Source organism: Colius striatus, chromosome W, assembly GCF_028858725.1.
Source record: "Colius striatus isolate bColStr4 chromosome W, bColStr4.1.hap1, whole genome shotgun sequence".
Classification (NCBI taxonomy): domain Eukaryota; kingdom Metazoa; phylum Chordata; class Aves; order Coliiformes; family Coliidae; genus Colius; species Colius striatus.
This window is the reverse complement of record NC_084789.1, coordinates 20,999,667-21,013,537: the sequence shown is the minus strand read 5'-3', so window position 1 is coordinate 21,013,537 and position 13,871 is coordinate 20,999,667. Positions and strand designations below refer to the sequence as shown.

Below are 13,871 nucleotides of genomic sequence, written 5' to 3'. Positions count from 1 at the left end.
AATGGACAAGATAAACAAAACTTGAAGGTGTGTTTTTATTGCGGGAAAAAGGGACACTTTAAGAAGGAATGTCGGATGCGGATCAGGGATGAGAAGGAGTTTGAGGAGGATTAGGGGGGTCAGGGGCTCTATCTTTTGGGGACCCAGAAACATCGAAGAGAGCCCTTGATAAAATTGAAGGTGGGTCCCCAGGGCCAGGACATTACTTTCCTGGTTGACACTGGAGCTGAAAGGTCTACACTCCAGTCATTACCTAAAGGGTGTAAATTATCTAGAGAAACTGCCACAGTAGTGGGAGCAAAAGGAGAACCTTTTGAAGTTAAGATAATAAAAGAGGTAATGGTAGAATCAGACTCCAAAATGGGCATTGGGGACTTTTTATTAGTACCCGAATCAGATTATAACCTATTAGGAAGGGATATGATTGTAGAATTAGGTATTCAAATCACAGTGGTGGAACAGGAAATCCAAATTAAGTTGTGCCCCTTGAGATTGGAAGATGAGGAAAGGATCAACCCTGAAGTATGGTATAATCCTGACAACGCTGGAAGATTAGAAATTACTCCCTTCAAGGTCACTATTAGAAATCCAGAGATGCCAGTAAGAATAAAACAATACCCAATGTCTTTGGAAGGGAGAAAAGGGCTGAAACCAGAAATCGACCGGCTAATCAAACAGGGATTACTGGAGCCCTGTATGTCCCCTTATAATACTCCAATTTTACCGGTAAAGAAACCAAACGGGTCTTATCGTTTAGTACATGACTTAAGAGAAATAAACAAGAGAACAATAGCCAGGTTCCCAGTAGTGGCTAATCCCTATACGTTATTGAGTAAACTGAGCCCGGACAATCACTGGTACAGTGTAATCGACTTAAAGGATGCCTTTTGGGCTTGTCCTTTAGATGAAGTGAGTAGAGATTACTTTGCCTTTGAATGGGAAGACCCAGAGACAGGGAGGAAACAACAACTTAGATGGACGGTGTTACCCCAAGGTTTTACAGAATCCCCTAATTTATTTGGGCAGGCTTTGGAACAAATATTGGAGGATTACCAAACTGAACCTGGGATAACCTTGATACAATATGTAGATGATTTATTAATAGCAGGAAAAGATGAAGAAGCAGTAAGAAAAGAAAGTATAAAACTTTTAAATTTTTTGGGACTTAAAGGATTAAAGGTTTCAAGAGCCAAACTACAGTTTGTGGAAGAAGTAAAATATTTAGGGCACTATTTAAAACGAGGTGAAAAAAGAATAGACCCAGAAAGAGTGCAGGCTATTCTATCATTGCCAATACCTAAAAACAAGAGACAAATTAGACAAATTTTGGGTTTAACAGGATATTGTAGACAATGGATTGAGAATTATAGTAGTAAGGCCAGGTTCTTATACCAAAAGCTGACTCAGGATGGGTGGATGAAATGGACTCAGGAGGACACAGAAAAACTGAGGGAACTAACGGAGAGTCTGATGCATGCCCCAGTTTTAAGCCTCCCTGATTTAAAAAGACCTTTTTACTTATTTGTTAATATAGAGGAAGGAATAGTTTTTGGAGTACTAGCCCAAGAATGGGCAGATAAGAGGAAACCTGTAGCGTATCTATCGAAACTTTTGGACCCCGTAAGCAGAGGATGGCCTGCGTGTCTGCAAATGTTAGCTGGGTGCGCGTTATTAGTCAAAGAGGCTAGGAAAATTACCTTTAATAGCAATCTCAAGGTTTATTCTCCCCATAATATCAGGAGCGTTATGCAGCAAAAGGCAGACAAATGGATATCAGACACTAGGCTCCTAAAATATGAGGGAATTTTATTAGAAGCACCAAATTTTACCTTAGAAACAACTGCTATTCAAAATCCAGCTACCTTTTTGTTTGGGAATGTAGAAGAAACACCTTTGACACATAATTGTTTGATAACTATTGAAGAACAAACTAAAATTAGGCCTGACTTAGAAGAAGAAGAATTAGATGAAGGAGAAAAGTTATTTGTAGATGGATCCTCCCGGGTGGTAGAAGGAAAACGTCAATCAGGTTACGCTATCATAAGGGGCACAAACTTACAAGTAGTGGAATCAGGGGCTTTGGATAAGTCCTGGTCAGCACAAGCCTGTGAATTGTATGCCATCCTTCGAGCTTTAAAACTTTTGAAGGGGAAGGAGGGAACGATATATATTGATTCTAAATATGGGTTTGGGGTAGTACACACCTTTGGAAAATTATGGGAAGAACGAGGATTAATTAACTCACAAGGGAAGGGGTTAGTTCACCAGCAATTGATAATTGAAGTATTGCAAGCCCTGAGGGGACCCAAAAGAATAGCAGTAGTACACCTAAAAGGCCATCAAACAGGAACGGACCTCAAAACTAGGGGGAATAATGCAGCAGATCGGGAAGCTAAGCGAGCAGCAGCTAGAGAAATGCTTTTAAGGGAAAACCCGAAGAGGCAGGATAGATTAACGGAGGACACGGAATTAGTCTTCACCTCCGAAGAAGAGGATAAGTTGAAGAAACTGGAATTGTCTAAGGACAATGGAAAATGGATAACCCAGGATGGGCGGGAAATATTGCCCAAAGCAGTAGCCCAAAGAATTATGTATAAACTACACCAAGGTACACACTGGGGAGCTCAGGGACTAGCAGATCATTTTGCAACCATATATATGACTATTGGGTTGCACGACATTGCCAAACACATCACCAAAAGTTGTCCTACCTGTTTACGAGTTAATCGGAGTAACTTGAGGAAATTACCTCCCGGAGGTCGACCCTTAGCTAAAAGACCATTTTCGAGCCTACAAATTGACTTTACAGAACTACCTAAAGTGGGGCGAATAAGATACCTTTTGGTGATGGTGGATCATCTCACACACTATGTGGAAGCATTCCCAACTACCAGAGAGACTGCCCAAACTGTAGTAAAAATTTTGCTTGAAGAAGTAATACCGAGATATGGGGTACCCGAAACCATAGACTCAGATCAAGGCCCGCACTTTACCTCGAAAATAACTCAGGATTTAGCTAATGCGTTGGGAATAAAGTGGGAAAGACATACCCCATATCATCCTCAGAGCTCAGGGCGGGTAGAAAGGATGAACGGAGAAATAAAGAAACAATTAACTAAACTGATGTTAGAAACTAAATTATCATGGGTAAAATGTATACCACTGGCCCTATTGAACATCAGAACACAACCACGAGCAGATACGGGGTTATCTCCCTTTGAGATGTTATATGGAATGCCTTATAATTTAGAAAAGGTACAAACAAACCCCAATATTAATGACGACAATTTGAATCGTTATTTAATTATTTTGGCAAAGTATAGGAGAAGTTTATGGGAAAAAGGAATGTGGACCCAAAGACCTCCTTTGGATCTTGTATTACATCAGGTGCAGCCCGGAGATTGGGTGTTAGTCAGAAGTTGGAAGGAAAACCCACTAGTACCGAAGTAGGAAGGGCCCTATTTAACACTGCTCACCACAGACACCGCCATAAGAACAGCCGAGAAAGGGTGGACTCATGCAAGCCGAATAAAGGGGCCAGTAGACCCTTCCAACTTCCCAGAGTGTCCGGCTCCTCAGTGGAAAGTAAAGACACCAACAGACGACCTAAAGCTGATATTAACTAAGGTTACACCAGGGACGTCCGGACAAAGCTCATAGACTTGGAGGAAGGAAAGACGGTACGATTATAAATCCCTGCCCCTTAAGTAGTGGGAAAGACTGTCACCAGCAAACCAGGAAAGAATCCAGCGAAAGCTATCATTGACTTTGTGTCCCTATTTACCGAGCTTGAATTTTTAACAGCTAACTTTTGCATTTTTGTTAATTATTTAGCTTGCTGAACTTTTGTTATAAAATTGGTACAAGTTAAAACTTGTAAGAAGTTGTGATAGATCCACTGTCAGAAAAAGGGAGGGCCCATACTTACCAACCGTACTGGGAGGGATAGTTTGGGCATAACCTCAATCCGAGGCCTCAAAGCCGGGATTGGGGCCTCTTATTTGAATTTGGCAATACTATTCTAACCAGCCTCTCGGCCCCCGCGAGGGTCAAGCCGTGGGCGAACCAACAGCTGCAGGTGCAACTCCCTGTGAACTCTCTCAAAGAGCGAGAGGAATGTAAGTTCCATCCCCAAAAGGATCCTTGCTGCCAAGAAGATAATAACCCTCGTAACTAGCAGCAAACTAGTTGACGAGCGAGGCAGAGGGATACTTGGTGAAAGGACGGAACCCCATGGAGCTTACAGGCAATGACCAAAGGGGCGAGAGGATTCGGGTTAGAAGGATGGGAAAATTGGGCAGACTAATTAACCATACCCACACTGGCAGTGGATTTTACTTAACTTTAATGTGGATGTGGATGATATGGTCATTGATCAGGACAGCACTAGGAGACAATGTACCAAGCCATGAACCCTTTAAATGGTCACTTATCAGATGGGAAGATCAACGGGTCATTGCAAAAACTACAACTTCGGGGGCCCCCTCTTTTAGATGTCAGCTGTGTGACATTATCCAGACTCAGCCCTGTAAGAATAAGGTAGGGTTCTATATGTGCCCAGCATCAAATCCAGGGAAGGCATACTGCAACTATCCTGGGGAATTTTATTGTGGATATTGGGGATGTGAAACTATAGCTCATGGCTTTACTCCAAGAGGAGGAAGGGACCTATATATAAAAGTTGGATGGTACCCATGGGACTGCACTCCTTCCCTACTTGATTCTAGCGGTGGAGTGAGAAATCCGGGGAACTGTCAGTCTATTCAGATAAATGTGACCTACGATAAAATTAGTGATTCAATTTGGTTCATGGGAAAAACCTGGGGAGCAAGGTTATGGGAACCAGGAAAAGATCGGGGAGGGCACTTTCTAATAAAAAAGGAATCAGTCCCTCATGATCCAGCATCTGTGGGACCGAACCCAGTAATTGCTGAAGAAAGGAAAGAAAAAGAATGGGGCAATTATTCGATGGTAGGAAATTCTACAAGAGAATTAAATTACTCAGAAAATTGGCCAACAATGGCTCGATCTACTCGGGAATATAGTATGTTGTGGAAAGTGATGCAAGCTACCTTTGGACTTCTCAACAGTACAAACCCAAACTTAACCAATGAATGTTGGCTGTGTTTTGCTATTAATCCGCCCTTTTATGAAGCTTTAGGGGCCACAGCAAAACATAAAAGGGTTAATGGAACTAATCCACGGGAATGTTTTTGGAAGAAAGGTCAAGACAGAACCCCAGGGATATCAATAGCCCACGTAACAGGGAAGGGAAGGTGCATAGGGAAAATTCCACCAGATAAAACGCATCTGTGTGAAATGAATATGGCAGTTGTTAAGCCTGAAAAACCAGCCCAATGGCTCCTCCCTGCAGCAAACACTAAATGGCTATGTAATACACTGGGAGTAACTCCATGTATATCCATACCTAACTTTAATGAATCATCTGAATATTGTATACAAGTTATGATACTCCCACGAATTATATACCATCCAAAAGAATATGTATACGAACATCAGACTACTCCCGAACACCACCTGATAAAAAGAGAACCTTTTACGGCCACGGCTCTTACCGTAGCCGTCCTGTTGGGAATAGGAGGAGCAGGAGTGGGAACAGGGGCAGCTGCCTTAATAAACCAACAAAAAGGTATGATGAACTTGAGAGCCTCAGTAGATGAAGATTTGAGTAGAATCGAAAAGGCGATAGATGGGCTAGTCAAATCCGTAAGATCTTTATCAGAAGTAGTGCTCCAGAACAGAAGGGGTTTAGATTTATTGTTTTTACAACAGGGGGGGTTGTGTGTAGCCTTACGAGAGGAATGTTGCACATATGCAGATCACACTGGAATAGTGATAGATACCATGGCTGAGCTCAGGAAGCAATTGGAAAAACGTAAAAAGGAAAGAGAAGCACAACAGAGTTGGTATGAATCATGGTTCAACCACTCTCCTTGGCTCACAACGCTTTTGTCCACTATAGCAGGACCTCTAATATTATTTATCTTGATATTAACCTTTGGGCCTTGTATATTTAACAAATTGATAAACATAGTGAAGGGAAGATTGAAGGCTGCTCACCTTATGCTAGTTAGAGCAAGATATGAACCACTAAACAGTGAAAACGCAGAGGACTACTTGGAGCTCAGCAGAAAGGAGCTCACCAGGTTCAGTGAACAAAAAGAGTGAAATAGAAAAAGGGGGGATTGTGATGGGAACATGACTTTTTGTTCACTAGAAACAGGAAAGAATATATTGTAAATAGTTAACCAAGGGCTAGCAACCTTGTGATAGCTTACGAAGTTGAGAAACCGCAAAAGATAAACATTACTGAACTAATCAACTACAAGTTGTTCCGAGTTTCAGACTTAAGCAGAGGACACCAAGGAAGACTACTGGGGCCTTCATCAACGATCAGCCGGAGGCAGAAAACGACCCCTAGCAACTGGGTGGACATGCGCGGAAGGATGCTGGAGGGGTGACGTGGAGGAGAGTATAAAAGGAGGAACAGAACGACTCTCGTTGCGGCAGTTGGTGGAGCGGTGACTCCCCCTGTCGCCCAGCGCTGTGCTTTGCTTTTTCTTTTCTGTGTTAATAAATTGGTTTTAATTGGCTTAAATGGCCCATTGTGCTCATTTATAACATTTACAAATCAGTCAGGTTAAGAACCTGGAAAGATTATGTTACTAATAGATACACAGTAGTTTCTACTGGGTAAGTTTCTCTGCACCATAAAGGTTTCTTTTCATTTTTAAACCCCAAATTAACATGACACTCTGATGCCTATGAAAAGGGACCATCTCAGTAGTTGCTTTTCCCTTCTTGTCAGAGCTGACAAATCTTCTCTACATGCAACCCCAGAATGACCCAAAGATAATTTAGCCTTCCAACAGCAGCAAATCATCTTGTGAAAGAGAGTAACAAGTCTTTTGTGTTGTGATTGTCATCTCTGAGGTATTCCAGAAAGCATGACTCCAGAAGGCAGAATATAGTCATGGCCTTAGGAATGAAATGTTTAGTGAAGGAAAAAAAAAAGGAATACAGGAGACAATGAAGTGGTTGATGTAAGAAATGGTACCAATTCCATTAACTGAGCACTCCACAGCTATGGAAATTATTACATGAATGGGTTAGTCACACACAAATGTATGTAAGAAGCATTCAGCATGAAAAAAAAGCCCCTACAATTGGATAATTTCTCAACAATTTTCTATGCTCTGAAGGTCGCTTTGAAAAATCCATGTGGCAACTGCCACACAGACAAAAGCTTCTCTCTTGGCTTTCCCAAAATCACCCTCATCCCTTTCCCAAAAGGAATCACTGCTGTTACTGTGGAGGATTAACAACTGGACAGCAGAATGAGACAAAGCAAAAAGGCAACCATCACAGCCAGCGAGACTTTGTTAAACATCTCCACTTATTTACTGTCAAACTGCTGGCTGCTTATTTTTATATGAAAAGCTCCTGCAGACACATGGAAGATTTTCAAACCCAGTTGCTTATCAATTCTGCCAGATTTTGACTATGCTGTGATGGCATTTACAAGGTTTCTGTAATACCAGAGAGGAGTATTGGGCAAAACTGAGGAGAAACACATCAAAAGAATAATGTGAGGCTGTAAACTTGTCTTTGTCAATCTAATAGTAACTCCAAAGATTCTTTATTTTACAGATCATGATGTTTATTAATGAATGAAACTCAGAAAGGTCTTTACAAACTGAACAGTTGATGTCCCCCAGCAAAAAAAAAAAAAAACACACCTTTTATTTGCTGATTTAATAAATGGTCACTCACTCAACAGCAACCTTGCTCTGCTGCTGAGGAATTGGTTAGCTTTTGAATCTCTTGGATTGCTAAGCAAGAAAGAGATTATAAGAAATGAAGAAATGTTCTAAATACTATGAATAACAGAGCAGAAAACCTTACCTTCCCAGTTTCTTTACATGTTCCTTAATGAACCTGCTTCTGCAGAGGGGTTGGACTAGATGATCTCTAAAGGTCCCTTCCAACCCTACCATTCTACAAAAGCAAACAAATCCCTACAATGACTAAGGATGTAAAATCAACACTTTCCTTTGACAATATCAACAGGAAATTAAACTAATCATTTAAAGGATCATGCTAATCCACCAAGGCACTGAAACACTGTTGGAATTCTGAGTGTATCAGGAGCTCCAGGGGAGTCAAGACACGTATGTGTGAAACATCAGCATGTGTTTTTCATGCTACAGTGGATTGGGTCTAGCTAGAAGATTTAAAACAGATGGTAATGGAAAACCCTGGAAGCAGAAGACAGACATAATCAATCTTCCTAATTGATTTCCAATAGATTCTTGTGCCTGATCCCAAAATGCGTCTCTAAACAAAAGCAGGAGCCTACACTTCTCATTTGTGTAGTAACACTTAGCAGCATTTTATTGATGTCATCCCTTTTTTATTGTACACATCTCATTCAGGTCTAGATTTCATCACACACAGTTTCTAAACCAGACTGACAGAGGAGTATGAATTTTAACCAGATGAACGTTTACAGCATGGTTCTACAAAACCACAAACCAAACAAAAGCTTTGAGAGTTGGGAGCTAAATGAAGCCTGATCTGTTTCCACCTGGAAATATGAATACATGGAGCTTGATCTGCTAGGATGAATTGTTGTGATATTGACAAGTGGGAGGAGGTTGATGTCTGTTGATCAGTCAAAAGCCCAGCAGATCTACATCAAGGCAGCTTGCTGAGAAAGAAATGGAGCTGCAGTGGTATAAGATAACTTGCTGTTTCTATGTACAGCTCAAACAACAGGAGAGCATATAAACACAGAGGATTACAGTGAAAAGAAGGGGACAGGGCAACAAAAACAAAGCTTTAGTTCTGGTTTGTAAAGTATTTGTAAAATAGAATGTTCTTCATTCTTTTCTACCTGAAATAAAGGTCTATGTAGTTGTTTAGTGCTACCTGCCTCTACTAAAGAAGCCACACAAACCGAAGAAGTAACTAAAAATCTAAAAGGAAGAAGAAACTGGATGAATGTGAGGATCACAGGAGAAAACTCAGGCAAAGCAGGAACTAAACAGACATTACCCAAGAAAACCACCAAGTACAGACATACTGTGAGGAGAAAGAAAAGAGCTGTGATTTATTGTTTTAATTGTTCACAACCTATGTGGCAGGAAAGTTGTGGATTCCACAGCTACCCCTTTTCTGTGAGGCACAACAGGGAAAAAAGATCCTCAACCAAAAGAGCCCACACAGAATTTGCACCCCACAAAATGCTACAAGCAGAGGATAGAATCAAGAACTAAAATAACAACAAGGTTTGAGAGACACTAAGCTGCAATGGATTGAATTCTGAAACTACTTTTGTAACCTGCTGCTTGATGTTATGATTCTAGAAGTCAAAACTCATCTTGTAAAGCTCTGGCTTGTTTCAGTAGCTACTGGGGTAAAGTACAATATGTTGTTGTTATGAGCTGTTCCATAAAAGAGAAGGAAATGCTGAAGGACAAACAGAAAAAGAGTTCTCAACATCCAGCAGCAGGATTGTAAAGTGAAGGATAGTCTTAGAAAGGGAAAATGGTTCCAAAAAAAGCCCCAAATCCACAAAAGCCCACAAATCTTCCCAGTGTCACAGCATTGGCCCTGCTGAAGAACAGGCCTCTGAAACTCACAGCTATTCTAGTTCCTGCTAAGAAGCTGGTTTAGGACTTCACATTTTAAGGCAGACCTTCAGCCATGAAGTTCTTAGTGATGGGAAACTCATGTAGAAGACAGCAGAGTAAGGCACTGAAACTTCTCTTTTACACCGATTTAATGTCCTTCTCTGTTTCCTTCTGCCTGATTGTCTTGCATTTCTTGAGCTACACTGCTACCAAACAGGCTCAGACTACTCAGACACCCTGCAAAACAACTCTGCTATGATACAGGAATCTCCTCCTCTTGTCCTTTTCAATTTCTCCTTTCACAAGTGGGCAGGGAAAACAAAAAGGTACAGAGTGAATCAGGCTATATCATGTCAAAATTCTTTCTGGAAGGTTCTCTCAGTACAAACACAGTACATTGGCTGATGGCTTTTAAAGATGAGCACAGAGGGATGTGAGGTTTTAGGCAAGAAGCAAGTTTCTCCAAAGTCTTTACCAGTAGAAATACAATGTCAGGCTTTTAAATGGATGTTGGACTCCAAGTGCTTTTGACAATCCAACTACTTGGTGTTCAAACCCCAATCCCAGCAGAGCAGAGAAACAAAACAGTTTAAAAATATGCATGAACTAAGGAGGAAAAAAAATACATCACTTTACTGTTTGTCATTTCTTTGTGATGTATTCTCTGGGCATTCCAGATTTTAGCAGGAAGTTCTTTGAAATGACTGTAGAGTTATTTCCACTGGGCATGAACCACACAACACAAAGTGGAACTGAAGACACAACTCTGCTAGAAATTTCTCAGGAAAAAACAGAGAATGTTTGTGAAACAAGAGAGTTCATTTTCAGAATAGAAATTATTTCCCTGTCAGCAGGAAACTGAATCCATTCCTGGGTTTGAGCTGCTGCAAGAAACAAACGATGACTTCAATTACAGAAGCTTGTTCAAAGCTTTTGCTTACAGATTGTTTTTGCACCACCTGACCTTAAAAGCCCCACTGAACTTTATTTAAAGTCCTTACCAGTTAACTTCTTCACAGGTTGGAGCCGAACACTGATAGACTGATGTGTGAGTAAGGGGGAGGATGGAAGGGAGCGGGACATGCCCTCCATAATCCGAATGTGCTGCATACCTTCGGTCACTGGGAGTGGTGGAATGGCGTAGTCTGGTTCAAAAGCACAGTTGTTCTCTGTGGAGGTGCCTGATGGGAACAGCAAAACAAAGGAGAACCTGGTTAGAATCCAAGGAAGTCTCTTGCTTTTATCATTCCTAGACAGAGGACTGTCTGGCTCAGGTGAGGTCAGTGCTGTGTGGTGCTCAGTCCTGCTGAGAGCAGGGAGAGCTGCTTTCCCTGTTCACTTTGAACCGTGTCTTGACACTTCCCTTGAAGAGTTTATATTTCTGGAACAGCATCTCAGCACATCTCTTTATTAGATTATAAACAGTATAACCACAAAGAATTGATTAAGGATTGATGAAGGTAGGGGAGCATCTTCCTTGTGATGAAAGGCTGAGGGAGCTGGGGCTCTGCAGCTTAAGGTCACTGAGGGGTGACCTCATTCATGTTTACAGACACATCAAGGGTGAGTGTGAGGAGGCTGGAGCCAGGCTGTGCTCAGTGATGGCCAATGATAGGACAAGGGGCAATGGGTACAAGCTGGAACAGAAGAGGTTCCAAAGCAACACAAGGCAGAATTTCTTCCCTGTTGAGCTGAGGGAGCACTGGAAGGGGCTGCCCAGATGGGCTGTGGAGTCTCCTTCTCTGGAGACATTCCAACCCAGCTGGATGAGTTCCTGTGTGCCCTACTCTGGATGGTGCTGCTCTGGCAGGGGGGTTGCACTGGATGAGCTTTCCAGGTTCCTTCCAACCCTTAACATTCTGTGATCTTTCAGATTAACAGCATGGTGGTGGTTGGAAGGGACCTTTAAGAGTTCATCCAGTCCAAATCCCTGCAGAAGCAGCTCCCACCTAGATCAGGTCACACAGGAATGTGTCCAGGAGGGTCTTGAAGACCTCTAAGGAAGGAGCCTCCACATCCTCCCTGGGCAGCCTGGGCCAGGGCTCCCTCACCTCACACTGAAACAGTTTGGCCTTATGTTTAAATGGAACTGTTTGTGTTCCAGCTTCATCCCATCACCCCTTGTCCTGTCACTGGATACAACAGAACAAAAGTGCTGCCCCCAACCTCCTGACACCCACCATTTAGATCTTGGTAACTATGAATGAGATCCCCCCTCATTCCTAGAGTCACTGTAAACATAGTTCAGACAAAGCAATCCTCTTTTTACTGTTTTTCATAGAATCACAGAATAGTAGGGGTTGGAAGGGACCTTTTAGAGATCATCTAGTCCAACCCCCCTGCAGAAGCAGGTTCACCTAGATCAGGTCACATAGGAACATGTCCAGGCTGGTCTTGAAGACCTCCAAGGAAGGAGACTCCACAACCCCTCTGGGCAGCCTGTGCCAGGGCTCCCTCACCTGAACAGTGAAATAGCTTTTTCTTATGTTTAAGTGGAACTTTTTGTGTTCCAGCTTCATCCCATTACCCCTTGTCCTGTTACTATCTACTATAGAAAAAAGGGATGTCCCAACCTCCTGACACCCACCCTTTAGATATTTATAAATGTTAATAAGATCTCCCCTCAGTCTCCTCTTCTCCAGACTAAACAGCCCCAGTTCCCGCAGCCTTTCCTCATATGAAAGATGTTCCAAGTCCCCTGATCATCTTGGTGGCCCTGCGCTGGACTCTCTCTGTTTTTGTGCATTTACATTGTGTATTTCTAAAAAAAAACAAAGAAAAGCCTCCAAAAGCAGTCACCATCTCCAGCCCAACCTAACCCACATGACTAATAATTCACCTGCAAAAGCAACTTCAAACTGTTCACATGAATATTTCATTACAGATAATGTAAGAAGACTACACTTGTGCCACACCTTAAAGAGATGGACTTCAGCTTTTAGTACCTACTGATGTTTTCCCTCCATTAAAGACACTCCTGACTTGATTTCCACCGGACAACTGGGCTGTTCTCAATGGTTTGTGAGAATATGTAATGGGTGGGAGAGAAGACAAAAGGGTAAATGCCTTGAATACATGATACTCCAGAGGAGACAATGGACTAATACCATTTGAGATATCCAAAGGACAATGTGAACATCCCAACCTATTGTTGATCAGAGGAAAAACCCACACTGAAATAACTGTCAGAAGGTTTGGACAAGTTCCTGAAGTGTGCTAGGAGAGGTAGCTAAAAGCCATCCACTGCTGATGTCAACTTTCAGCAACATCTCTCAGCATTTTTGCATCATTCTTTACAAGAAACCAAACCAAACACTAACACACTTTACACATACACACTATTTTTGACAGTTCAAAACATGTTTTTGCCACAGTAGTTCACTGAGTATGTATTTAAAGTCTAATCCTTACAGAGGTGATACTTCTGTGTGTGCTAGGAAGGATGCTACAGTTCAGAACATTTGGTTCATCAGAGATTGTCATTACTGTAACAAACTATGAGCTAGACACTGATGCTCTTCTATTCATTTCATGCTTCTGTAATTGTGTGCACACAAATGCTCTAATGGAGCACATCTCTAAGAGGGAACACATCATTGTATTGGGTTTGTTTAGCTTTATTAGATGTTGTTGCTATCATGCCTTTTATATATATATATACATACACACACATATAAATATAGATGTATATAATTCCACTTGAACATGAGGAAAAAACTTTGCTGTGAGGGTGAGGGGGCCCTGGCACACACAGCCCAGGGAGGATACAGAGGCTCCTCTTCTAGAAGGCTAGGAGTTTGGGACAAGATTCATCTAATGACAATGAGTAATGAATCCCAGCCTGGACACTCCACTGACTCCATCTACTACCTCTCCATGGACTACAAAGGGAGTTGAGGGAGACAGGCAGCTTCACTGCACCCACTCACATTCAGCACCACCATATGACACACATCTGAGCTACACACAACTACGACAGCTTCAGAGGCAGGAGCATTGTTGTTTCTCAGCTCTCCTTCCAATGGATGTCATGCAGCACATCAGGCAGACAGGACAAACAAGGTATGTTGGGAGAGACACACGAGCTGTCAAAAGCAAGCCCAAGTCTTGCACACACACACACAACACATGGGGTAGTGTTACTGCTCAGCAGAGCTTGAAATCTCCAGTCTGATGACCCTGTTTCTAAGTTTTCCATGGTGATCATCCCAAAGA

At 42.0% G+C, this 13,871-nt stretch overlaps 1 protein-coding gene across 6 annotated transcripts in view; it reads right to left on the bottom strand.

Annotated features, from left to right (window-relative positions):
* Positions 1-13,871, bottom strand: part of LOC133628672 (protein TANC2-like) — a 300,674-nt gene that overhangs the window by 190,627 nt on the left and 96,176 nt on the right. For 3 of the 6 annotated variants that reach the window (XM_062017099.1, XM_062017100.1, XM_062017102.1), the window contains exon 5: positions 10,658-10,837. In XM_062017099.1, the coding sequence (XP_061873083.1) occupies positions 10,658-10,837 (180 nt within the window). The remainder of the gene's footprint in view (positions 1-10,657; positions 10,838-13,871) is intronic. The other 3 variants (XM_062017103.1, XM_062017104.1, XM_062017105.1) reach the window with 1 other exon arrangement.